Genomic DNA, 27148 nt, shown 5'->3' with positions numbered 1-27148 from the left:
AGGTCTAAACTTCTTTTCTCAATCTCTTTGCCTCCTGGGTTATGCATCCTTGAGATTGTTTAGGACCCTGCCCTGGCAGTTGTGTGTGTGTGTGTGTGTGTGTGTGTGTGTGACCAAAGGATTAGAGTGGGACATATATGGTGCCTACCCTTCCACAGGCCACTTTCAAAGTGATCATCTAAAAGCCACTTAGAGGCAGCAAACATCCAGCCAAGGGGGATCAAGGAAGTAAATGATGATGTAACAACTAGATGGACAACTAGGCAGCCATTGAAATTGGTGGCTTTTAAGACTATGCAGCCACCTGGACAAATGTGTATGCGATTATTCAAAATGAAAAAAGCAGGATACAAAATTGCACAGATATCACAATTTCAACTGTCTGAAACATACGAACAGCCTGCAAAGGGCATACACATGAATGATAAAAATAGTCTAACTCTTGGCACTTGCAGAAAATATTCACTTTTTAGTTCTTATAGAGGTGAACGGGTCCACGGTAAATTATAATCTGTAATGTTTCCAAATCACAGATTGGTTCAGTAGTGCATTAGGCTGCCAAGAGTGGATTTCTCAGGGCTGCATACACAGTTTCTGGGGCAGGTCCAATTCTCCAGTGGTACTGAAGAATTTTAGGATTTTCCAAAAATTTCTCAGTATATCTGCACTTAAGATGAAAGGTCAACACTAATCAGGTTCTACTGAGATGTAAAGGTGACTATAAGAAGCTTTAAAAAAAAGTCCTGATATTTTATAATATTTATTTTATTTATAATAAAATGTTTTATGTCTGAAATACTTCAAAACTAAGTACTCCAAAAAATTGGGAAGAAAGTTTCTATATGGAGATGACACGAAAATATAGCTTCTTATACTTGTACAGAACTTTCTGGTAATTCACTCCTTATGAATCAAAAGTAGTTTGATCCTTCTGTCTTACATACTCTCATGCCCATTTTACAGATGAGGAAGGTGGAGTTCAAGAGTTTAAATAAATTGCCCAAACTCACACAGCCAGAAAGTATCTAAGCTGAAACTGAGCCTTGCTTTGACTGGGTCTCGTGACAGCGCCCTTTCCACCCCATCATTTGACATTGTGGGGACCAGGGAATGTGGGTTCGGCTCCTGACCCTCCTGGTCCTCCTGGAAGAGTCCAGTAGTGGCTGGAAGGTCCAGCTGGTCCTGTAGACCACGTTGGGGAGCAGTGACAGCCTGAATGGGGTCTGGGGAAAGACCGTGTCCACATCTCCAGCCAGCTGGCTTTCCTTTGGCAGGCGGGAAAATGACTTCTCAAAAACAGCAGAGGGTGGAGCTTCCACACTGTCTTGGTACCACATGGAACAAGAAATCCACATTCTGCCCTGTGTCCCACCAAGTGATTGGTTACAAGAATGACTGCCAGCAAGGTGTGGGACTATGAACTGGCCTGGACCCTCCCCTGGCAGCCCTCCTCTATCCTGGACTTTCTCACATAAATGTTAAAAAGAGAAGTTTTCAGAAGGCAGTATTGCCAGATAAAATACAGGACACCCAGTTAAATGTGAATTTCAGATAGGAGATATATATATATATTTAGTATAAATATGCCCCAAGTTTTGCATGGAACATACTTAGGTTAAAAAATGATTAGCTATTTATCCGAAATTTAAACTTAACTTGCATCCTGTATTTTTCTTTGCTAAATCTGGTAACCCCATCAAGAGAGGCAGAAGGAGTCTTGAAGCTGGGAGGCAGTGTGCCGCAGAGGACAGGGCATTGCCTGGCCCAGTGGCCCTGGTCAGATGCTCTCCCGGAGCACCCTCAGGACAGCGTGGTTTTAGACTCAGAAGGGGCTCTGGGCTTTGGAATCGTACACACCTGGGTTAGAATTCAGGCTCTGTCACTTAACTAGCCCTGTGACTTGGGGTACTTGTCCCTGCTTCATTTTACTTCTCTGTCCAATAGGGATAGTAATGATCTCTATTGCATAATGCAAGCTCTTTGGGGAAAGGGTCCTTATTCATGTGCATCTCCCTAGTGATGTTTTACAGTGCTGGCGCAGCGCAGGCCATTAAAAAGTGTTTACTGATGTGAGTTGCATTTATTCTAGGACTGGGCTAAGGAGATGCTGAATTAAGAACTAGGAAAGTCTTAGAAATCACTTGGTTCGGCTTCCTCCAAATGAGTTTTTGAGACCCAGAAAGGTTAAATGAACTGCCTAAGGTCACAAAACGAATTTGGTGGAAGCAACAGGGTGGAAATGACAGCTTCTAGAGCAGGGGTCTTCCCAGGTGGGATCAGCTTCCTCACCTCTGAGCCTGCTGCTTCCCTTCTGCTAGGTAGTTGCCAAGTTCCCGTTGGCACTAAGTAAGCCTTCAGGTTAAGGCTCTATCCAAAGCAGATGAACCAGAGTTTCCTCCTCTGCTGTGTGAGTTGAATATACCCTCCATGGCTGTGTGCCTGGCTCTTTCTAAGGTGAAAAATCTTGCAGACTAAACGTCATGGAAAGCAAAATGGCTGGCTCGTCTTCACTTGCCATATCATTGAGCACTGGGTATAAGCTGGAAGAGAGACGAACCTCTTGGTCTGGAAAAATATTTATCTTGCAAAGCAACGGGCACATGAAGATGTTACTCAGAGAGCATCTGGGGGTCTGGGGAGGTCATGGGATTGGGTTCACAGTGTGGACACGGTGCACTTTCCCCCTCTGGGTGACAGTTATGCCCACCATGTATTTCTCTGGATGCTCAGTTAAGCCCAAGGGTAAGCTACAAAGATCCTAGGAAGGGCCCCTTCACTGGTCACATGTGCACAGAGAGCCTGCGCCCGATGGCACCACGGGTGAATGCTGACTACTTATGAGCTGCAATAAAGACAATCTTGCCAGGTGGAAGGAATCCTTCCATACCCAGCACTGTGGGCGATCCCACGCTGCCTCAGCAACCAGTAACACCCAAGGCACAGTCTACCAGGCTCTGTTGATAATCTGTCCCCTCCATCCCCCTCTTTAGTCATTTTCACAGAGACTTTCGCAGCATCTCCTTGAGAGGAAAATTCCACTGAGGATCAAGACTTCCGCAGGAGAAGCCAAGCCCTGGGTTGTCCCACAGAACCTTTAGCACAGAGTGGGACAAGCACTAGGCTTGGACTCAAACCTGGGGGGAAGCCATTTCTGCCCTGGGGCCCCTTTTCCCATGTGAAACGAGGGGGTTGAGTGACAAGTATTTATATGTAATATCTGGTAAGTATGATATCTAATGTGAACAGTCTGTGACTCTGCTGTGTGTGTATGAAACAAGATGTACAAACCAATCCACACACAGACACAAGGGAGGGAGGGCCGGAGCAGGTGCCCTGTCTAACTGGGCAGGGCTCGCTCCCCCTGGCCCTTTGGAACTTCATCACGGGATGTCCCTCCTTCATGGGATCATGTCTCACATATTTATTTTTCCAAACCTCCTGGCGTCGGCAGGTAAAAGTGACTCAGAGTTTCAGGGCTGTAGATAGCAGATGTTTTCCTTCAACAGGAAACCTGGAGGGGTGTTTTCTTTGACTCTGATTAAAGCTCCTTTTGCCTCAGGAGTTTTTTATAGAGACACACACACAGATGGTCTAGTTGTTCTGAAACCAAAGCCTTCACAGCAGCACCCTCCCTGCACTGCCATGAGAGACGGAAGCTGCGAGGCGGAGCTTCCCTCTCCTGTTGCTGTGGCTTGCTCTGGGTGAGAGACGTGCCCCCAGACTTCCAGGGGAAAAATCTTGCAATCTGATTATTTTTAAAAAAGAACTCTAGTGTGGGAGATCACATAGTCAATGCCTTTGAGAAGAGAGAAATCATTGTCTTCCGTCTTCCCAATGTTGGCCTCTTTGTAACTTTCTTGAAGAAGGTCTGGCGGGAGTTCACCTTTCTTTGTGGGGGAGGGCTGTGAAAATGGCATCGGTGTGCCCTAGTTTGATCCTGAGTGTCCATGGAACACAGAGTGTGTGAAACACCTACTTTCTCAGTCTTCATTACCCAGTCTGTGACACAAATACTTGACATCTTGGAGCAGTGTGCCACAGTAGACAAGGCCACTCTGGTGCCAGAGAGACCTGGGTTCAAATCCCAGCTCCAACACTTAGAGCCGTGTGAGCTGAAGTAAGTAGTTAATGTGTGTCAATCTCAGTTCCCTCATCTTAAAAAGGGGAGAACAGTATCTCATACAGTTGGTGTGAGAACGAAATGAGATTGAGGCACTTCCCCGGCGGTCCAGTGGTAATGAATCCATCTTCCAATGCAGGGGAGGCGGGTACGATCCCTGGTCGGGCAACTAAGCCCACGTGTCACAACTAGAGAGAGAAAACACGCACGCCACAACTGGAGAGAAGCCTGAGCGCCGCAATAAAGAGCCCATGCACCTCAACAATAAAGATCCCGCCTGCCTTAACGAAGATCCTGCGTGCCCCAACTAAGACCCGACGCAGCTAAAAAAATTAAATAAATAAATAAATAAAATAAATAAATATAAAAAGAAAAAGAGAGAGAATGAAATGAGATTGAAATATACAAGGGCCCAGAACTATGCCTGGCCATTGCAGGTGCTAGCATAGGTCTTACTGGACGTGGTGAGAACTGCTTTCTCTCGCATCTGTGGTGTTGCATGGCAGATCAGGCTGTGCCCTGTCCCCTCAGCTGGGGAATCCTCTGGTCCTTCCACAACTCTCTCCCTTCCACACCCAGGAGGGAGAGCTGAGGCAGAGGCCGAAAGCCCCAGGGTGGGGAGAAGCAGACACTTTGAGGAGACGTAACACATGAGCCATTAAAATGATCAATTAGGTGACAGTGTTGAAACACTGACAACTAAAGGATTCCACCCACGCCTGGCTCTCATTTATCTCCCTCAGCCTAACAGAATGCCTGACACCTACTAAACACTTCATAAACTTTAAAAAAAAAAGTAAAGAGAAAGTGCCCACAAAATAATCTTCATTGAAGAAATCAGAACAAAATTAGGGGCACAGTATGATTAATTAGGTAATACTGTAACTACATCTATGTATACGCACAGAGAAACATCGGACAGGAGCGCAAACGTAGCATAGTGGGAGAAATGCCATTTCCTTCTCCTCTTAAAATTTTGAATAATGTTTTAAAGTTACTTTAGTAATAAAAATTCTAAAAGTCAAGACATAATCTTTACTCATAAAGCACCAAAAACCCGGGCAGGCAGTGTGGTATGGTGTGGGGAGAGGAACACTCATGTGCATTAGGACCCCACTCCTGCCACTTCTAGCAGATCTTCTTGGGCCAATTAATCTCTCTGGGCCTCAGTTTCCTCAGCTGTAAAAAGAGGGTAATAACTGAGCTCCACTCACAGGGTTATTGTCAGGCTTAAACAGGGTGGTCTGTGAAAAGGGCCTGGCCCTGATTACTCATAGTTTCTCACCATCTTTTCTGGTGGGTTTGCTACAAGTTGGCACTAACTCTAAACTTTAGCACATCATTGCTGAGTGCTGGACCTTCAGTGATAAAGGATCTAAGGCATCTGCTAGAGGCAACCAACACCCTTCCAAGGGATGCAGTGGCCTCAGAATCAGTCTCAAGCCGTTCCACTTCTTGCCTAGAGCCAGCTTTTTGGAGAGAGAGAGAGAGAAGGTCTCAAACAAATCCAGTTGGAACACGGCAGGAGGTGATGGATGGGAATAGTAACTAACACAAAGTTTGCTATACTCATCCACGTTTGTGCGGTTCCACACATGTCCTTTGCGGCTGAGGGACAATTTCAGCAAAACCCAGGCGTGTGGCTGGGGAGGGGAACCACAGTGCAGGGCAGACCTTGAAGATGGGTCTTGATGAGCAGCCATAAGGCTGTGCCACCATGCAGTCTCCCTTCTCCTAGGCTGGCGGGGAGGCATATGGAGGAGAGATTTAGCGGTGGGAGAACACCTAGTAACTTTCTGATCCAGGTCCTAATTGTACCAGAAGGGGATGGTATCTAGACAGGTACAAGGACTCAGCCGGCTGTCAGGGGTACCGGGACCAGGGTCCCTGCTTCCTGGGCCAGCATTTCTTGTGCTCCCCTTGTCCTCCCTCATCCTCCTCCCACCCCCGTGAGTTCTCAGCTCTGAAGCAAAGTCTGTCTGCTGCTCCTTCATTTGACCGGATCTGTGGATGAAGCCTGAATAAGCATCACTTCTCATTAGAGGCTACAGTGCTTGTTCTTGCTTAGAAATGAGGATGTTGTGTGGCATCCAGGGAGGAAGGAGGCCATGCAGAGTCACAACAAGTTTTCTAGAGAAAGATCAACTCAGAATGCAAATAAGTATAAGCTTTTTGACAATATGAATCGAGAATCTAAAAAATGACCATTCCCTTTGCTTCAATATTTCCTTTTCTAGGAATTTATCCTTGGGAAATCATCAGAGATGGAAAGACTGATCTGCAAAAACAGGTATCAGAGCACAATTATATTTGCAAGAAGACCAGAAACAACCTAAATGTCCAAGAGTGGAGGGTTTCTTACGTGAATTGCGATACGCCAGGCAGCTATGAAAATGACATTGTGGAATAATGGCTAGTGACCTGGGAGAAAACTCATGACATGCATTACACTTTAAAAAGCAGGATACAGGGCTTCCCTGGTGGCGCAGTGGTTGAGAATCTGCCTGCCAATGCAGGGGACACGGGTTCGAGCCCTGGTCTGGGAAGACCCCACATGCCGCGGAGCAACTGGGCCCGTGAGCCACAATTACTGAGCCTGCGCGTCTGGAGCCTGTGCTCCGCAACAAGAGAGGCCGCGATAGTGAGAGTCCCGCGCACCGCGATGAGGAGTGGCTCCCGCTTGCCGCAACTAGAGAAAGCCCTCACACAGAAACGAAGACCCAACACAGCCATAAATAAATAAAATTAAAAAAAAAAAAAAGCAGGATACAAAACTGTGTATGCAATATAAACTTAATTTCCTTTTTATAAACGTTTCAGAGGGATAAGGCTGGAAAGAAATATCCCAAATTGTAAACAATGATTATTACTGGCTGTGTGACTAATATTTTTAATACTTCACTGGAGTTTTCTCAATGAACATGAGAAAACGTTTTTCTCAGATGGACATGCACTGATTTTAAACCCAGAGATAAATATCATCAAGAAGAAGTTCTTTTATGTTCATGATACAGAGACACAGAGCTGAGAACTGCAGACATGCACAAACACCGTGACCCAGCGTGGTGGTACCCAGAGCAGACAAACTCTTGGCTGGGGTTTGAGCTCCTTAAATCCTAAACCTCCTGGAAGCCTGCAGGTGGCCCTCAGCCACAGCTCGGGTCAGTTTCTCTCCCTGGGCTTGCAGGATGCTCATCTGCCTGATCCAGACATTTCAGCCCTTGGTCCTGGTGCTTTGAGTTTTAATCCTTTTACAGGGGTAGCTGGCCTCTAAAATGCTGAAAAAACACAGCCCAGCAGCCACTCTCGCCTCAGCGGCTTTCTTCACTAATGGATCAGAGAGAGGCCATGAGGGCAATGGAAGCTGCCTAGGGACACGGGACAAGGAAGCACAGAAAGCCCGCGTAGGGGGTACCTTGGCAGGAGGTAGGGGAGCAAGAAGACCCAGCAGTGGCTGAGGATGGGACTGGGAGAGTGGGGTGGGCAACCAGGGAGGAGAGAGGTCCTGGCGTCACAGCCATGTAGGGGAGGTGTCCTGGCAGCGGGGACCCCAGAATGAAACGGCCTGATGCTTTGTAAACAGAACCACCACACAGAGGTGCGCCCCACGCCATCCCAGCTGCCACCCTCTGGCTCCCGGCCCAGGCAGCGCATTACCTCGTTGTTGGTACCCACGTCCAGCAGGACAGGGAGGCACTGCTGCGGGTTGACGCCTCCGCACGCCGTGTACAGGGCCAGCTTGCCCACGGGGATGCCCATGCCGTAGCAGCCCAGGTCTCCCAGGCCCAGGATGCGCTCCCCATCAGTCACCACCACAGCCTGAAAGACAAAGCAGGACGCCATCAATCCGGGACAGCACCTCCTGTGACGAAGTGCTCGTTTGTACAGCATGGCAGGCCTGCCGATTGGACGCCCACTGCCTCTGCTGCGGGATGAAAACAGCTTCTCTGGGATACAGCCAAAGGATTCTTTCAACTGTAGGTGGCGGGTCCTTCCCCCATCCCCTCCCCTTTCTGGCAGGGCTGGAGAGAAACCCCACCGAGGTGAGATGATGGAAAGACACCGGCCTGCATTCCGAGGTTCTGTTCCTGCAGGAACAGCTGGAGGGAACCCACACCGAGTCATTCTCCCTCAAAGAAATTAAGCAGACTCTCTCAGCTTGAGATCTGGGGTTGGGGACAGGGAGGGAAGGCAGAATGAAAGGAGATAATAAAACAAGTGTTTATGCTGCTACTCTAGCCCCAGGGTTTAGAGACCCATATATGTGCTCTCCGCCCTGTTCCGGGGTATAATAAATCCAATCTGCAAAAAAACAGAGCTCCTTGTGACATCTGCTAGGGTCACTATTCCACGTGAAACCAGGAGGGTTCTCAAGCTGTACTGGGATTATCTTTGTGTTTTGGCAAAAAATCACCGAAGGCATAGTAGGTACTAGACATAGTACTAGTTCCAGGCTTACCTACTGTGAATTAACAGATGCTGATGGAGCTGAGAGTGATGACAGAAATAATCATATGATAATGATGGCTATTCATTCCCTCATTCATTCATTCAATACATCTTTATGAAACACCTACTTTGTAAAAGACAGTGTGCCAAATCCTGGGGGACGGAGGTTCAGTTTGCTCATCTATAAAAACAAGAATGCGTGGACCCAGCCCTCTAAAGGACTAATGGGCAAAAGAGAGATGGAACATGTATAGTTATACTGACTCTGGGGGGAAAGTGTGAGGGCAGCGGAACAGCTCAAGGGCAGCAGAGATTGAGAAAAGGGAGAGGTACTTCCTGTAGGATAACCCTTCTTAGATGAGGGGACACACGTGCCACACCTTGGACAGGTGGAGATTATCCATTAGGGGTGCAGCTGGGGAGAAAGCTATTTGATGCAAAAGGAAATTAAGGGGGCTTCCCTGGTGGCGCAGTGGTTGAGAATCTGCCTGCCAATGCAGGGGACACGGGTTCGAGCCCTGGTCTGGGAAAGATCCCACATGCCGTGGAGCAACTGGGCCTGTGAGCCACAATTACTGAGCCTGCGCGTCTGGAGCCTGTGCTCCGCAACAAGAGAGGCCGCGATAGTGAGAGGCCCGCGCACCGCGATGAAGAGTGGCCCCCACTTGCCGCAACTAGAGAAAGCCCTCGCACAGAAACGAAGACCCAACACAGCCATAAATAAGTAAATAAATAAATTTTAAAATGGTCCACATCAAAAAAATCTTTTAAAAAAAAAAAAAAGGAAATTAAGTTTCAGGGTAGAAGTGGGGGGAATGTAGGCTGTGTGTGTGGGTTCAGGTCCCACGAAAGGAGAGAATGGAAAGTCAAACTGCGAGGGGCCCTGAATGTCAGGCCAAGAAGAACCCACCAGGGTGACAGTGAAGTTGTTTATAGGTCATCCCAACTGGCTCTGCAGCACTGGTTCCCTCCATCTCTAAATGAGTGGAGTTTATGGGGCCACCCAGCCCTCCACTGGAACCAGCTTTGGGTCAGGACTTAGGACCAGCTCTGAGCTGTGGATGTCCTGGTTGGCCCCAAGCATGGTGCCATGAGCACCGTAGAGGTCAGTTTACTCCACGCAGGTACAGTGGTGGGCACCGGGGATAAAGAGACGAAGACCCACTCCTACTGGGGAGGGTTTATGATCCAGCACCCACAGGCTCCGTGGAATCTTCTCTCTCCCAGGGTGAGAGCACACAGGGCTGTGCTGCCTTTTGGTAGAAACAGGTGTAGAGACTCGTAAAACCACACGTCACTGCTGGAAAGGGGGCTCCGGAGAGAGCAGCGGACCCATGAAGGTCGTGCTGTCCCCCTTAGCTTGGTCTCCTGCCTCGAGGGCGAGTGTCCCCGTCCTGCATCTCACTTGCTCCTCCCCTGCCCTGGCAGGGAGGCCCGTCTGGGATAGTTATCTGTGTTTCACAGGTGAACAAACTGAAGCTCCTGGACCTTCACGTTCTGTACATATTTGTTAAGTATCAGCCAACCGCCAGGCACTGCGCTGGATGTTTCCACATCAGTTATCTTAGAAATATTAGATGACTTACCAAGGGCACCTTGCTTGTGTATGTGGCAAGTCGAGATTCTAATCAGGCTTCGGGTACCTGGTTCAGGGCTCTTTCTACAACCCCGCTGGGCTGGGAAAAAGCACCTGTGCTCTTGTCAAAGTCCTGTCCTGTCTTGGTGCCACCCTCTCTGCAGCCTCTGACCCCCTGCTGGCAGCTCTCCCCAGTGGAGCCTGTGCTTTCATGCTGCCCCTCAGTGCCCAAACTCTGGGCATTTATCTACCGTCTCTCCTAATCAAAGCCTCCTTATTCTGCTTCCTATTCTCTTAGATTTCTCTCTGCTGAGGGGCAGTGAGTGACACGGAGTTCAACAGAAGAAATCAGCTACGACTCCAGGGTGTTCTCCTTATAACTCTGGGGCCTTTCAAGATGGTAGCGGGGGGACTTCCCTGGCAGTTTGGTGGTTAAAACTCCACGCTCCCAATGCAGGGGGCATGGGTTTGATCCCTGGTTGGGGAACTAAGATCCCGCATGCCGCACAGTGTGGCCAAAAAAAAAAAAAAAGAAACATGGTAGCGGGGCTCTGCAGGGCCACCCTCCCAGCCTGGGGATGTCCAAAGGTGCTTGACTACATGCCTGACTCCTCCGAGGGAAAGTCTCACCTCCACCTGTCATCCACTCTCCATCCTGTAGTGCTAATGGCTGGATTACTGCAACAGCTTCACAACCAGGCTCAAAGGCCTTTAGTGACTTCTAACTGTCCATAAAATAGAGTTCAAAAGGCTTATCTCTTTAATGACAGGAACCCAACATACCTTCTGAAACTCTACACACAATTGCCCCCTCTAGCAGAACTGGCCTCACTCCCATCAGACACACTCTGAATTCACCAACAATCTCTAGCCTCTCACCCTCTATACTCCTGTCTCTTCCCGCTCTTTCTCCAGCAGTGCAAATCCTGCCCGTTACAACCCAGTGTGATTTCTCCTGGCACTTGCTGTATCTACCACGCACCTGGCCTGCTCAACCTTCCTGTCTGCCTGCCTGCCTTCTGCAAACATTTATTAAGTACCTACTGCTTGCCAAGCCCTGCATAGGTGCGATTTAAAAATCTGATGGTGATAGCATTTGGGTTCTTATTTAACATTTTTAAAAATGTACATTTAATCTCACCAAACAGCCTAAAGGTTAATGGCAGGGGTTTTGGCATCTGATAACCAGTATGTGGATCTAGGTTCCTTGATAACCCACCAATATGTAATCTTGGGTCATCAGATAACTTTTCTGAGTTTTAATTTTCCATAAAATGGGAACAATAATAATGTCCAACTCGTCAGCTTGTTGTAAAGATGAAATGAAATAATAAGTGTCTCATTTTAACCAGGTGCCTTGTGCCTTGTAAGTGATTGGCAAATGGTCACTGCTTGTATGATTATATTGATGGTTATTATTTGGGGCAAAGATTACATAGTAGAATTTTAATTGTTTCATCTCTCTTTAGTTCAGCCTCACCATAGAAAGGCCATGAAACAATTATATCTGTTAAATGAGTGAATGAAAAGGAAACCAAGGGGAGACCTTGGCAGCTTTTAAGAAAGTCTGGCCATGAGAAACTCAACAGCATTCTAACCTTGACATTGTCATTCATTCCAATGGCAAATACTGTCATCTCTAAGCAAATACTTACAGCTCACCATCTGCCAGAGATTGCCACTTGGATGTCCAATAGTTCTCTCCAATCCTCCAAGTCCTTTACCAAATGAATCTGCTCTTCCCTTTTTCTCCTTTTCAACTTTCTACTTCTGCTGTCCTCCCTCACTCTGTTACCTCCTATCTCCCAGGCTCAAAACTGGCCAATCTGCTTTGACTTCTTCTGTCATCAGTCAACCACAGTCAATTGGTCACCAAGTTCTGCTGATTTGACCTGCTTCAATTTTTGTCATCTGTTTCATGATCTTCATCCCTATTGCTTACCTCAGACCAGCCCATCCGTGTCTCACTTGACCACTTTAGTGGTCCCCTGATTGGTCTTTCTATTCTTGGATCCTCCCTACTCCATTTCATTTTTCCAAAGCACACCCAGATCTGTCACGTTCTTGCTCCCAAACCTCCAATGGCTCCTGATGCCTACAAAATAAAGCTCATACATCCTCAACTGACATTTGAGGCCTTCTGTGGTCTACGCCCAATCTGCTCTTTGAATTTCCCCTCTATCCACTCCATGCTGCATCCAAACTGAAATGCTGTTAATCTTTATAAAGTGTGTGTTTTCTTGACTACACGCCATTTTACACCTCAATCCCTATATCTCCTTGATCCAAACCCTACCATCCTTGCATGTTTCAAGGAACAATTCAAAAGGCACTTCCGTCCATGAAGCTTCCCTTCTGGAAGTTATCACTCCCAACTCTGCATTCCTATAGCATTTTCCTCTCCCACAGCACCTATCCCTTTCTTCCTTGTATCATAGTTATATATATTTCCTTGTCTTTCATAGCAACTCTTTAAGGGCAAGTAAAGGGTCTTGTCCTCTTTGATTCTTTAGCACTTAGCTTGGGGCCTGCAATGTGATATGAACTCAGTAACCGACGGACAATGTCATAGATCCAACACAGAGAGCAAAGGCTCTTCTCCATGGGACTGAATTCAGAACTGGAGTAGATGAACAAGTTCAGAGAGAAGATGCTGTATCCTGTTTATCGTGACGTCAGTGGAGCTAGAGCTGTGGGTCACTGGAGAAGTCGGGGTCAAAAGGCTGAGGGCAAACTTGAGCAGCATCCTGGGGTTTTAGAGCCCAGCAATAGCTACCAGTGGACTGGATCACAGTTTCCTTGTTAGGATGGCTTTTACAACTCATAACCCCTCTGTAGTATTTCAGATGGCGAGGAGGAGATTCAGACGACTGACGGATGGTGCGGCCCATTCTTTCTCTGTCTGCCTAGCTTCTGACTTACCGCCGCCTCCCTCAGCCTCGGTGGACCCAATGGGGCTGACCCAGGACTGATCGGAGGATCATGCTTCCTTGCTTGCTCTGGCTCTGGTTTCCCTGGACTTGGAGCTTTGGGAATGGGCTGCCCATAGCACTGTGTGTGAGGTCCTCTCCTTCCTCCTGCTGTTCCTTCCTTCCCGCTTATCCTTCCCTTTCCTCCTCCTCTTCCTCCTTTTTTTCTCTCTCTCCACAACATAAATAATGCACAGTCCGTGGTCTCAAATCTTGGTTCCATCCCTCATGAGCAAAGCTGAGCTAACCTCTCAGCTTCCTTGTCTATAAGATGGGGAGGATAACAACCCCTGCCTCTTGGAGGGTCACTGGGAGAAGTCAGTGAGTTAGTCTGTGTAGAGCACTTAGCAGAATGCTGGTGAGGTGGATAGGGTGCTGTGCCGCCCAGATTCCCCTTTTAGGAATGAAGGGGTTATTCCCCCCAGTGGTACCCTCAGCTATGAGCCTATTCTGGGATTTTCCTCGACTGAAGAGAGCCACCTTGACCCCATTCCCAGGGCAGCAGCCCACAACCAATGAATGATGGATGCAGGGGTATGTACCAAGGCCCAGGTCCCTTGGCCCAACTCAGGATGACTCTGAAGGACCATCCCTGCTCATGAGCTTCCTCGTGCACTCAGCTGGGTCTTCCGGGGGCTCCCACTTAGCCCAACCTCTCTCCCTCTTCCCTGTCCTGCTTCCTTTCCTTCTAGAGGTGTTGATCCCAAGAGCACTCCCTAATATGCCAATCTCCATCTCAGAGAATGTTTCCCGGGAAATCCAACTGCTGACACCGAGTGGGGTTTAACCCATGGTGGGCGTGTGCATGACAGTCAGGCACTCAGCATTAACGTCTGGTCCAAGTTTAAAGGCCCAAGTGGCTGGTGCCCAGAGGCAGGGGATGCTCCTTTGGCTCCAGTACTCGGCCACCTCCCAGCACCTCCTCCCCAGAGCTGCTGGGACTGGGATGAAGGAGAGATTTAGGATCTTGGGAAAGCTCTTGGGGAGGAGGGCTTTTCTGAGCTGAGCATTCCTCCTGGCTCGGGGAAATGGCCTCTGTGGGAAAGAGTCAGAAAAGCAGTTCTCACTCCCCTTTGTGATTTATGCTGGAAAGCTCTGGGTGGGCCAGGCTGGCCCGTCCTCCCTGAGCAAGAGGGGCCCACAAAACTTCATGGTCCCCAAGACCTGAGCTTTGGCCTCACTTCCCTCACAGCCTACTCCTATTACATCTCAGTTTGCAGTTCCGCTTTCTGGCTGGGAAGCCACAGAAACTCAGCTTTTATCTTCTGAGTTGTTTCAGAAGCTTCTCTGAACCACCCCTCCCCTCCAGCCAACAACATCAGGGTCCAGAGATACCTGTGCCTTGAAAAGCTCTGCCTGCCTGCCCTACTCAGAAGCTGGGGAAGCAATGGCTCAGCAGCAGGGCTCTGGGTGACATCATCTCTTACTTGTGGATGACTGTGGGTACCACTTAACACCAGCTTGCTCATCTGAGAAAAGTCACGTCCCTACCCTACCCCTTCTTCAAGACCCCCCTGGGGGGTTTCAGAAGCACTCCTTACTCCACTCTGATCACAGTGTGAAAATCAAATGAAATACTGAAGGGGAGTCTCCGTTAGCACCAAAGTACCATGAAAGGGATAACGAGCAGAGATTCCCTACTTCGGGAAGGAGTTCTCCATCTCCTCTTTTAAAGGTAACTGGAGAAAACACACCAATAAACAAGAAAAACTGTGGCTTAGAACATTCTGAACCTTTGAAAGGGCAGCCCTGGAGTGAGAGGGAAGGACCGTCCAGAAAAAGGCCGGTGATGGGGCAGGGTAGGGACTAGGGGTAACCTGATCAGTCCTATTTGACTTGTACACATGCCAAACTATGGGCCCAATATTCAGAGCTCCTGGTTTTTCTAGAGAAGTCAGAAATCCAGGGTTTAAAAAAAATTTTTTTTTCAAATGAAGTCTCTTAATTTTATAGAGAGAAAGTCTTTTTTTAAAAAATTTATTTATTTTTATGGCTGTGTTGGGTCTTCGTTTCTGTGCGAGGGCTTTCTCTAGTTGTGGCAAGTGGGGGCCACTCTTCATCGCAGTGCACGGGCCTCTCACTATCGCGGCCTCTCTTGTTGCGGAGCACAGGCTCCAGACGCGCAGGCTCAGTAATTGTGGCTCATGGGCCTAGTTGCTCCGCGGCATGTGGGATCTTCCCAGACCAGGGTTCAAACCCGTGTCCCCTGCATTGGCAGGCAGATTCTCAACCACTGCGCCACCAGGGAAGCCCCAGAAGTCTCTTAATTTTAAAATGTTGGCCACGAATTCAAAATTTTCAAAAGTCACTTTAAATCAAACATCTCTAGGGACCAAATCGACTGGCTGCCCTTTTGTGGTCTGTGGTTCCCTGGTAAGGGGACCCCCTCCTCGGCCACCCTGAGGCGTCTGCAGTCTCTTCCCTGCACTGCTGTGTGTGCTACAGCCGCCTTGTCCACCTCCAGCAATGACAGTGTCCATTCAAGTGCCCTTCAGTGTTGTACAGACTTTATCATAGTTAATCCTCACAATTTCCTGTTGTGAGATCAGAGAGGTTATCCGCACACACAGCAGGTAAATGGAAGATTCAAGACCAGAACTCAGGTCTGCCTGGTTGCAAAGCCAGAGCTGACTCTTCTACATAGTTAGTTTCTGAGACTGACTTCTGGGCTCCTCCAAAGTGAAACATGAGTATAGGGTGGAGGGGGAGAGGTGGCCCCAGGCATTCACCCGTCCACTCTGGGGTACTGCAGGGTGAGTGGCCAACAAGTCACCCTGTTTGCTCCTCATCCTCGGGCTCCTGTCTTCGGCAGCACAGACAGTCTACTGTAATTGTTTCCAGGTCAGTCTCTCTAACTAGCCTGCAAGGTCCTTGAGGTTGGGCCTGTGCACCTTCTTTATCCCTGAACCCCCAGGGAACTCTTACAGAACAGATGTTACTAAATGGCTGTTGAATGCAACCGAATTAGATGCACTGGCCCAGATATCTACTCGTGTAACTTATGCTTTTCCTAGAGGCTCTGGATGCTTCTCCTTGTTTGAGGCCTGCCAAGTTCCACCTCTCCCAGGGTGACCCCATAGCCCTCATTTCTCTTTCTCTAAAATCACAACAAGTGCATCTCCATCTCTCTGGAGACACTTAGAAGGTTCTCAGAATATGTTGGTTGAAGTCCATGGATACTTAGCAGCCGAGGTTCTATTTTGAATTCATATCTTGATTTCCCAGTCAGAGTGAAGCAATTTGGGGTCGGGGTCTGTGTTTTTCTCATTCTACACTCCTCAAAGCAGAGCCCTGGGTGCAGTTTTGTAAAGTTACACCCTGACAAGAGAAGTGATGGGGACCTGAAATCCAGCCCATGAGCCCCTCACCAAGGCCCTGTGGCAGGCTGGAGGAAGCGGCGCTTTTCTCTTACTGGTTAAAAGGGGGTGCCTTTTCATCTTATTTTTTAATTCCTCATAGCTTGCACAGAGGCACCATAGATGTTAGTGCAGACCCCATCTCCCTGCTCCTGGCACAGGGCCTGGTACCTGGAAGATGTTCATCATGTCCATCTACTGAGTTCATTCAACTCAGCAAGCATCTACTGAGTGCCTACTGTGGACAAGTTTCACCACGGCTGAACCATCCAGGAAGGAGGAAAGATTAGTCTGTAGGACCTCAGAGCATGTCCACACACAGGGAAGGCTGGAGTTAACTTCCCATCGAGTGAGCTGGTTTCCCTTAATGTGCTCAAGATTTTATTATAGATTCATCCTAAACACATCTTGGAAACTTGCTTCTTCTGGGATTGGGACCAAAACTTGCAGGGCCAAGGCCTGCACGTAACCAGAGTCTAAGCAGATAGGCAGGGAAGAAGAACACAGGGCACATCACACCCAGACAGAGACGTACGAATTGAGCTCTTCACCTAGTCCAGGACTGGAGTCCAAGGGCCTCAGCTGTGGCTCAGGCCTGGCTCCTGAGAGCCAAGGTCTTGCCCTACTGGCTCTGGTTCTGAATGTCGCCACACCCCCGAGAGGGCCAGAAGTGGGTGGGACACAAGGAGAGGTAGGTAAAGAGAAGCTGTACTCAGTGCCTGGTGGAGGGAGGTGGCCCAGGGAAGGGGCAGGGACGGAGGGAGGGAGGGCCTGAGAGCAAACAACTCTCAGCCTTCCAGCATTGCCCCAAGAGGTACATATACTGGGCTTGGTCAGGTCCAACCCCTCCCCTGCTCGAGTGCCAGAGATGCCCTCACAAGCAGCCAGCAGATGTTCTGTAATTTTGCTTCACCCATTTGTTTGCAGAAGTGACAATGATCTTAGAATCCAGAGTCCCTGAAACTCTTCCATAGAAGTCCCCATGACAGGAGGAGATCTGGGGACACAGCCAGAGGCTAACATGTTTCTACAAAGCTTCACCAATTTTGCATTCTATATTACATCCTGTTTGTTACATATAAAAAAGTTTCCTTAAATGTTTCAAGTAAAATTGATGCTCCAGGAAACAGTGCCAGGTTCATTATGTCACTCTGCATATGCGTCCCTTCCCCCCCACCCAACACATACACTGCGGTGTACAGCCACGTGTGAAGACATCGCTCATCATAAACCTTTTCTCTTGGTGCAGAATGTCCCTGCCCTCCATCTTAGTCCCTCCAACGCCTGACCGTCCAAACTCTACCCCTCAACTCAAGGCCTTGCTCCAATGTCACCTCTTCCACTAAGTCTTCCCAGATCCCCTTCAGGCTAAAAGTAATCTCGGCCTCCTTGAACACCCCCAGCTCTTCAGTGTGCCTTGTTTATCTCTGGTCAGCTTCCACCTGTTAATCTTTGGTGGCTCTGTCTTACTTTCCTCATGAAAAGTCAGCCACTTGAGAAGAGGGTCTATGTTGGATTTTTCCCTGAATCCACCATGGAAACTGGCAGTGTATGTTCAGCGGGTACTCAATACATGCACTACTACTACTATTAATAATAATAATAATAGACATTTTCACATGGATGCTTGGTTAATGCAAGCCTTTACTCCGTGGTGCGTTTGTGCTTGGCTGTAACTGGTCTATGGTCTGGGCCTGGGGAAGGGATGCAGTGTCTTGCCTTCAGTATGTTGTAATGGCCCATTTCATAGCTGAGAATGACTCTAGCCCAGGCTGAAAGGATTCATCCAACAATAGAGCAATACCAAAGAAAACAGGGCCATACCTTAATATTATCTTCTGGCCAAGAGTTCAGCATTGTTGCAAGATGGCCCTTGTCATGAATGGTGATAAACAGCCCACTGGGAAAAGAAAAACACATACACACAGAGAAACCGGTCAGACTAGGAACAGAGCAAAGACCACAAGTACTGTGTATCGTTGCATCAGTTCATTTTAACCATAGACCTGGGCAAAAGGGGTCCCTGCCCAAAGCCCCAGCAATGTAGAGAGCCCTGCTCTGGTTTTCCTCCAACTCTTCCTCTCCAGAGGGCAAAGAGGTCCATGGGGCCGAGGGATGTACCCACCTGGAGCCTGTGTTCACAGAGCCTGTACCTTCCTTCCTCTCTCTAGATCAGGCACACAGGACCCCAGAATTCTCTGATTGAGTGGTCTCAAGGCTGCTTTTAGGGACTCTGTGAGCCTTTTCTCTGGGTCCCTCCTTCCAAGTACAGACTACACTGCAGTGGGTGGATCCCTAAGCCTGGGGCTATGACTGGTACTTGGCCGTGTGGGTTGTGATGTCCAGACACACGTACACATGGCCTCTTGCAGTGGGGGATGGAGCTGGGGATAGGAAGAGGGGTGGGCTGCCAGCCTTGAGCCAGTTTTAGAGTCTGAGAATTCTAAATTCAAACTTGGCCTTCCAGACCATCATGAAGGTATATATGTAAGGGTAGGAGGATGAGACATATTTTACTCAACAGTTTATTAGCCTGACTTAGAACTTTTAAGGTTTAGACCTAAGTCTGTGGATCTGAATCTTCTGTCCTGGGATCAGTGGTGAGAGAATATGCACCTGGGGAGGGGAGGTGGGGAATGGTGCAGAGGATGGCAAGTAGCTTGTACCACTTCCTTCTTTTCCTTTTCTCGTCCAACGCACCCAAGAGAGAGACTCCTTTGACATGTGAAGTGCCCAGGGCCAAATACTCGGTCTGTTTTTGCCAGTGTGAGTAGGTTGGGGAGGTGTGGGAGAACAGTTCCCCATTCTACTTGCCTTGGCTAAATCAGAGAGCACTTCCAAAAAACGCTTGTCATGGCTTTAAGAGGTGCTTGAATTTTGTGACTCATTATTTAAGTCATGCCCTCGTCAATACTGTAAACACCCATGGCCCTGCTCTTTGGTCTCATCAGTCTTGTAAAACTCTCACCCCTTGAGGAAACCCACTTTCCGCTCCCTGTGCATCTCCACCCAGGCAGCCGAAGGCAGATGGAAACAATCTTACTACAGGGCAGACTGATCGGCGCCACCATCCACTCATCCTTGTCAACCCACATAGACTCTCAGTACTGACCAGCCTCTGTGCCTACAGAGTTCCTCTGGTCAAATTCACTCTTTTCACTCTTTGCACAGACTGTTTCAAAATCCTCTGTTCTCAAACCTCCAACTGCCTCACCTTTCCCCCCCACTGCCCTAGTGACCTTGTCTCTGATGTCACAGGAAGCATCTCTGTCAGTTTCCCACCAGCGAATCTACAAACGAATGCATCCACAGCCAACCTCTTTATTCCTCTTGTTCCAGTGAAAATTACAGAGCCTCACATCCTTGATTATCCCTCCTCCCTCTCTCTGTCTCTCTCAATCTCTCACTCTACTAGATTTTCCATTAGCCCTAAAATATGCCCAAGTCTATCAAATTAAAAATTTCTGGCTTCTGGTAGTGACAGAGTCACTTGGACAGAATAACATTTCTGCAGATAACAATGATGAGATGGTTAATTGTTAAACAATTTATGTTATTGTTATGTTACAAAATTATTTTAAATTAAGGCAATGGAAGTTGGCCAAAAACAGGCAGACACTGGACGGGAATCTACCTTCGAAAGCAGGAAATTATATCCTTTGAGATCTGCAAATTTGCAGCTTTTGCCTGAGAGCAGTCTAATCTGCAAGCAACTTGGGGCAGCAGAAAGCCAAAGTCTTACTAGCTTGAGGTGTCAGAGAAGTGAGTTGGAGCTGGAAGAGCAGTCAGGAAGTGAAGGGGAAAGTTCTGGAAGGGAAGGAGATGCAGAGAGGATGAACTTCCAAGTCTGTGTGTACAACCTGCCCAAATCACTGGTTGACCACTCAGCTATGCATACCCAAGGGCCTGGCAAAAAAAAGAAAAAAAAAGCTGCAGCTGAACACTGAAAGAACCCAGCAGAGACTTCCGTTGCTGCAGACCAGTAGGGACAGAGTTTGGAATTTGAGTCTGGCCAAGTGAATTCCTTCCTAGAACAAAACTTACTCTTCTGAGGAACAAAATAATCCAGAGTTCACAGAATCTAGGGTACAGCGAGGTCCATTATAATAGTCTTGCTTACTTTATACATGTTAAGACATTTTCCACAATAAAAAATTTAAACAAAACAAGAAAAACACCACCAAAGCCCAAAGTACTCTTGACTTTCACGTTCCTTGCCAAGACTGTTCTTTCTCTCTCCTTCCTTCCATAGCCAAACTTCTTGAAAGTATTGTCTACACTAGCCGCCTCCATTTTTTCATCTTCCACTGAAACATGTCTTTTCTTAATATCGTGCTGCCAACACTGCTCTTGCCAAGGCCACCGATGACGTCCACGTCCCTAAATGGCAGCAGCTTTCTAGTCCCCACGTCCTTTGGCTTCTCATCAGCATCTGACACTTTAAAGCACTCCCCACCCAACCTCTGGCTTCTGCGACTCCACTCTCTGTTGAGTTTTCTTCTGCCTCTCAGGCCGTTTCTTCTTAGTCCCTCATGCTGGGTCATCCCCCTATCAGGTGTTACAGTTCCTCAAAAACTTGCACTATCCCATTCTCCTCCTTACTCTTATTCTTTCTCTGTATAATCTCATCGGTGCCCAAGGCTTTTGGCCAGTAACTCTCAAATATCTGTAGACCAGAGATTCTCACCTTGGGCACTGTTGACATTTTGGGTTGGATAACCCTTTGCTGCAAGGGGTGGGGATGTCCTGTGTGCTGTAGAATGTTTGGCAGCGTCCTGGTCTCTACCCAATAGATGCCAGTTGCACCCCACGCCCTGTTGTGACAACCAAAAATGTCTCCAGACATTGGTAAATGTCTCCTGGGGAGCAAACGTGACCCTGTCTTTAGAGCCATTGTTCTAGACCTTTATATTTAACAGCTTGCTTGACATCTCCATTTGTATGTCTCAAAGGCAGTTCAAACTTAACCTGTCCAAAACCAAATTTATGATCTAAACTTGCATCACTCTGACTCAAAGACAAGACAAAACGAAAACCCAAGACAAACTTGATTCTCTTCTCTTGCTCCCTTTCTCAGTGACTATTACCCCCATACATCTAGTTTAACAACCCCAGACCCCTGGAAGCATCCTTGACACTGTCCTCTCCCCTTTTATACAACCCCTTGCCAAGTCCTTCCTTTCTACTCTGTAATTACCTACTGGTTCATATACTTTATTTCATCCATGACACCACCTACCTGGTCCAGGCTCCCAATAGCTCTTCCTTAAAGCATCAAAATAACTTTGTAACATCCTCTCTTGTCTCTATCTAATCTATTTTCTACACAGTAGAAAGAGTGATGTTCTTGAAATCAAAGCCTTACCGTGTGATTTTTTTGGCCGTGGCTTGTGGGATCTTAGTTCCCTGACCAGGGATTGAACCTGCGCTACAGCAGTGAAAGTGCTGAGTTGCAACCACTGGACCACCAGGGAACTCCAAAACCTTACTGTGTTATCCCTTGTGATAAATATCCTTCATGTCTTTCCATGGTTCTTGTAATGAAGACCCAAGTCCTTAGCATGGTCTACCTGCAAGGCCCCGTGTGGCCTGGCGTTTGTCAACTTCTTCATCCTGATTTCATTCTCCAGTCATCGGCTGCACTGGCCTTCTTTCCATTCCTCCATGTGCCATGATTTTCTTACTCTAGGGCAAGTTCACCTACTGTTTCCTCTGCCTGGTACCCCCTGCCTCTCTTCACTCTACGTTTAGTTAATTTCTACTTATTCTTCTGATGACTTCCAAGTCAAAGCTGGGGCTCCTTGTTATATATTCTCAAAGTACCCCATACCTACATACACAAACCTATTACAGTTATTTGTGTGGCTATTTGGTTAATATCTTTCCCCCGTTAGTCTATAAGCTTCATCAGGGCAAGGTGAACATTTATTCTGTTGTTGTTGACCACTGTATGCCCAGACTTAGTCCATAATGGACGCTCATACATAATTTCTGAATAAGTGGAGAAGTGAGTAAGCGAAGTATGAGAATGGTTGAAGGCTGAGGGATGAAGATGAAAGGTGCTGAATAAAGTTGGAGCGAAGGAAACTTTAATGTGTGTTATGTTGTAACAGTGTGCTGGGCTGGGTGGTGCTGGGCTGTGCCTGTGGCTTAGAGTGGGGAAATGCATGTATGAAGGCAGTGGACAGGCCAGTGGGGAGGAAAACCCCAGAGCCTAAGACTTGGGAGTTGCTGGGCTCTTCCCAGCATGTTGATTGGGGGCGGTGTGGGTCTTTGAATTAACTTATTCATTAGGTTTGAGAAAAAGTTCCAGGAGTTTGTTGTGCCATTCTGAAATGATCATGGGGCACTCAGTTGTATCAATCAAGACAAAACCAAGTATCGGATTGGCTTTTTGGAACTTGTCGCTAAGGATCATCTCTAGGCAGTTTGAGTTTGGAAAAAATCACACTGTGTTGATAATAATGAACTCCAAGGACTGAAGTTCAGGATGCTTCAAGCCATCCTGAAGTTTAAATAGTGGTACCTGTCTTGGTGTCGGTAGAAGGGTAAGTGGGCCAAGGTGAGCCTATACATCTGGACCCTTTCAAAGAACCACCTCCTCTACCTCCAAACCAGCTGCTGCTCTGAGGTGTGGCCTGAGAAGGTCTTGTTAGGGCTGTGACTCTTCACCAGCTTCTATTTTTCCACAGCTCAGCTGCAGCTCTCATATTCATAAGCAACCTCCCCTCAGGTCATCCAGAGCTAGTCACATGGAACAACAATGTTAACAAAGAGGCCAATTCTTCCCAGCTGGAAAAACCAGGTCTCAGCCCAAGGCTCACTGATGACTCATCGAGTGACCTTGGGGAAGTCATTTACCCACATTAATTAATCCCAATGACGCATTCCTGGCCTTTAGCAGCTCTTGACCTTGACCTGTTTTGGAAATGTCCCTCAGCCAAACAACTCCTGTTCTCAACTTTGCCTTTACCAGATAGAGGCTTAGTAATGATATTCAGCAAAAAGCTCACGTTAAGGGGTAAGACACAGGCACGATTTTAGACCTTAGCAAAGCTCTGATGCAGTTAATTCTAAACACAGGAAAAGTGTGATTGTGGAAATAATCTGGTACATTAAAATAGGCTCTCTTTGTTGAAGATAAGAAGAAGGCAGAGGGACGCTTCAAATGAATATTTTTACAGTTAAATTTGAGCTATTAAAATTTCAAGACTCCTTTCTTTTTTGCATATATAATTTTATTCTCTGAAGAGATCATACTGCAAAAATAAAACCTTTTGAAATGTATTAACAGCTTTTAATCACTTCTCAAAGTGCACTTCCATCTATTACATAACTTGCAGCTACAAATCATCCCAAAAGGATTGCCCTGGATGAGGATTCTGAGATATCTAGTCCAAAGACCTCACTTTATAAACAAAGACATTGAAGTCCAGAGAGGTGAAGTGACTTCTTTGAGGTCACACAGCTCATAAGCAGCAGAACCTGCTTGAACCAAGGTCCTGAGTCCAGGGCTCTCTCTACTGACCCAGACTGCCTGTTCTCTCCATGGATCTAGTTCCCAACAGACAGCTAGGGATATGGACTGAAATGTACCAGAGATGCGCACTGGGGCCACTAATGAAATATTTTTCTCTGATGCATGTTGGTGAGGAAGTAAAATGTGCAGAGTGAGGGATTATGATGATAAACAAATGGACTGCAGGTTCCAGTAGGATCCTAGGGGGTCGCTTGCCAAATTTCCTGGTGGAACTGTATCTAGACCAGCTCAAAAAGAAGATACTCCGCGATGAAGAGTGGCCCCCGCTTGCCGCAACTAGAGAAAGGCCTCGCATAGAAACGAAGACCCAAAACAGCCAAAAATAAATAAATAAATAAATTAATTAAAAAAAAAAAAAAAGAAGATACTTCCAGGGAAGAAAACTTCTTAGATGCCCTCAGCAATCTACTTTCAGGTTTAACCACTTCCACTCGAAGAGTGCTATTGCTATTTTCTCCAGCAATACATGGTGATGGGGTTGGTTCTTATCTCTGCTGCCATGGTTGGTTCTTATCTCACTTTCTCATTTCTCAAGTGAGAAATGCAGACACTCACTCCTTTGTATTCCTTCTTAGCAGCTTCAGGAAGAATATCTAGGTGCCATGGGAGGCGCAGCTACCCACACCTGCTTAGTCTCACCAGAGACCTCAGGCCCACAGGAGTCCCTGAGGCTGGCGTGGGGATTTTCAGGGACTACTTCCAATAAAACAGATCACTGAAAGTGATAAAGCTGCAAGTGACTCAAGTGAAGTTTTAGAGAAGCGGCAGAGGGAAGGTAGCATAGACTGGGGGTTAAATGTACGTGCTTTGCAGCCACAGCACTGGGTTCAAAGCCTGCCTTAGCTCCTCGCTGGCTGTGTGGCTGTGGACAGGTTACCCCTTCTTCAAGCTTCAGTTCCTCATCTGTAAAATGGAGAACTTGACACCAGTTGCTTCATGCCTTCCTTATAAGGATCAACTAAGACAATGCATATTTAAAGAGTTCACTGTGGTGCCTGCTGGCATGTAGTTAGTGCCCAACAAATGGCAGCTCTTAGCGTTGCTGAGTTAGTGTAGTTCGTGGTTAGGAGTGCAGGCCCGGCAGTCAGACCGCCTGGGCCCAAATGCTAGCAAAATGTCCAGTGAGGAACCTGGCTTATAGTAGGTGCTCAGTAAACACTAGTAGCTAATTATTAATTTGTATTTTATACCAAGACTTATACCAAGTTAATGTGCATGTTTGTCAGGAACTAGGATTTACAGTTATATGTGCTTTTGGTGAAACAGGAAGGCAGTCAAAGTTTGGTAGAAAATCTTGCAGTATGAGGGTCACTGAGTGAGGGCAAAATAGAGTTCTTTGGTGATGTACAGTTGGGACTAGTAGTTTTCCACGTTCCCTGCAAGAGCTAGTATTCAATAGGGTGAGATCAAGGGCAGCCTGAAAGGGAATACAAGTCACAAAAGGTCAATATTCACTCACTCACTCACTCATCCATCCATCCATCCACCCATCCACCCATCCATCCATCCATCCATCCATCCATCGGGCTTTTGAATATCTCAGGAACCCTGTTTGCCCCTTTACGCACGTTACCTTAATTCTCATGCAACACTCTCAGACAGGCATCATCCCCATTCTATAGATGAGATTAAGACGGAAGAGGTGTGAAGGTAGAGGTGAGATTTAAACACACGTCTCTTGGAGCATGGAAATGTGGCTCCTTTAGGTGTGGGATTTGGGACAAGTCTCTTCAATTCTCGGTGTCTTAGTTTTCTCTTCAGTAAAATGGGCACAATGGCTTCTCCATTATGGAGTGGCTGTGAGGAGGAAGCAAGGCAAGTTCACACACACTCTGCACACTGTAAAGCCCTGTAGACATGTGAATCTTCATATCTATCTGACCTTGACCAATATGGTAAGTCTGAGAGGGGGTGTTGAGTGTGCCAGTCTCTCTGATTTCCTGACGGCCCTTTCTGGGTGAATGGGGTAGTAATTTGGGTGCCGAGGAGCTCTCTGTATTCCACATCTGGGTCTGTTTTCATCTTTTCTCCAGGAGAAGGAGTCAGACCCTTCCCCCCCACCCCCAAAATGAAGGCTGCTCTGTGAGACATTGGCTCTGACAGCTGGTGTCATGTTCCACCACCCCGTCCTGAGGCACAAAAGGAGGCAGGAAGATGGGAAGCTCCAGGAAGTGCTGGGCCTGGCTTCGCTGAGACGTGGAAGCATTTCCAGCTTCCGAGTCAATTATAGGCTGCCCCGGGGGATCCCGAAGCACTGAGCAGCCTGCAGTGAGCTAACATAACCTGAGCACTCATCCAGGCTAATGTATCCTCTGAGTAATTAGAATGGAACGCCCCTGGCGCTCGTGGTGCTGTGAAGATGGGCCTCTGGGTGAGAGGCTGTGGTGGGAATCTCTCATTGTTAATAGCCGTTAACTGGAACAGGAAAAAACAAAAAACAAAAAACCAGAAATAACTGTAGCTACTGACACCTTCCCCCAAGTTTTTCCTGTTTACTTCAGGGAAGCAATTTTGGAACTTGAGGGAAGAAAAAAAATATATAGTAAATATGACAAGCTGCCAACCTATGGAACCAGGGCTTAAATGAATGTATTCCCTGCTTTACAGAACATTCCTGAAAAGTTGTGAGTTAATAAAATATACCTAAAATAATACCGTATGTGTACTCGGGAGGTTGCTGTTTAAAGGGAGGCTGCAGGAAATTGTTCAGGAACATAAATCACTGTCCCCCGATTTATGGCTTTCACAAATTTGGACTTTCCTATTTTGGTTTCTAGAAACAGAACCTAGGTTCCTTCTCAGCTGATGCTTGGACATCAGGCCCTGAGAAGGAGGGACCAGAGAAGGGGGCAGTCCCCTCTCACATGGAGTTTTGGGGTAAATGTGTGGCCAGGGAAGGGAACGGCTTCATGCTTAACAAAAACTAAACACCTACTTTATTCTTTCCCATACGTAACTCATTTGGCCTAAAAGACATATTTGTTACAGGCTGTTCATCCTGCAACAGGGCTGACCTGACACATTGGGCTGGAAGCGTTTAAAGGCCAGTATGTGATTCACCATCTTCTCTTTTTCCTTTGCTGCCGCCACCTGTACTGTTCCAGACGAGGCTGCCTCAGGACCTGGTTCTAGAGTGAG

At 47.4% G+C, this 27148-nt stretch overlaps 1 protein-coding gene across 3 annotated transcripts in view; it reads right to left on the bottom strand.

The window, feature by feature from the left end:
- The window catches only part of ME3 (malic enzyme 3), a 327654-nt gene that overhangs the window by 47052 nt on the left and 253454 nt on the right, over window positions 1-27148 (bottom strand). For all 3 annotated transcript variants that reach the window (XM_068556437.1, XM_068556438.1, XM_068556439.1), the window contains 2 exons: window positions 18295-18370; window positions 7778-7939 (listed from right to left, as the gene is read on the bottom strand). In XM_068556437.1, coding sequence (XP_068412538.1) covers window positions 7778-7939; window positions 18295-18370 — 238 coding nt within the window. The remainder of the gene's footprint in view (window positions 1-7777; window positions 7940-18294; window positions 18371-27148) is intronic.

The sequence above is a fragment of the Eschrichtius robustus genome, chromosome 11 (assembly GCF_028021215.1).
Source record: "Eschrichtius robustus isolate mEscRob2 chromosome 11, mEscRob2.pri, whole genome shotgun sequence".
Classification (NCBI taxonomy): domain Eukaryota; kingdom Metazoa; phylum Chordata; class Mammalia; order Artiodactyla; family Eschrichtiidae; genus Eschrichtius; species Eschrichtius robustus.
Note: the sequence above shows the minus strand (reverse complement) of the source record. Positions and strands in the feature narration are given on the sequence as shown.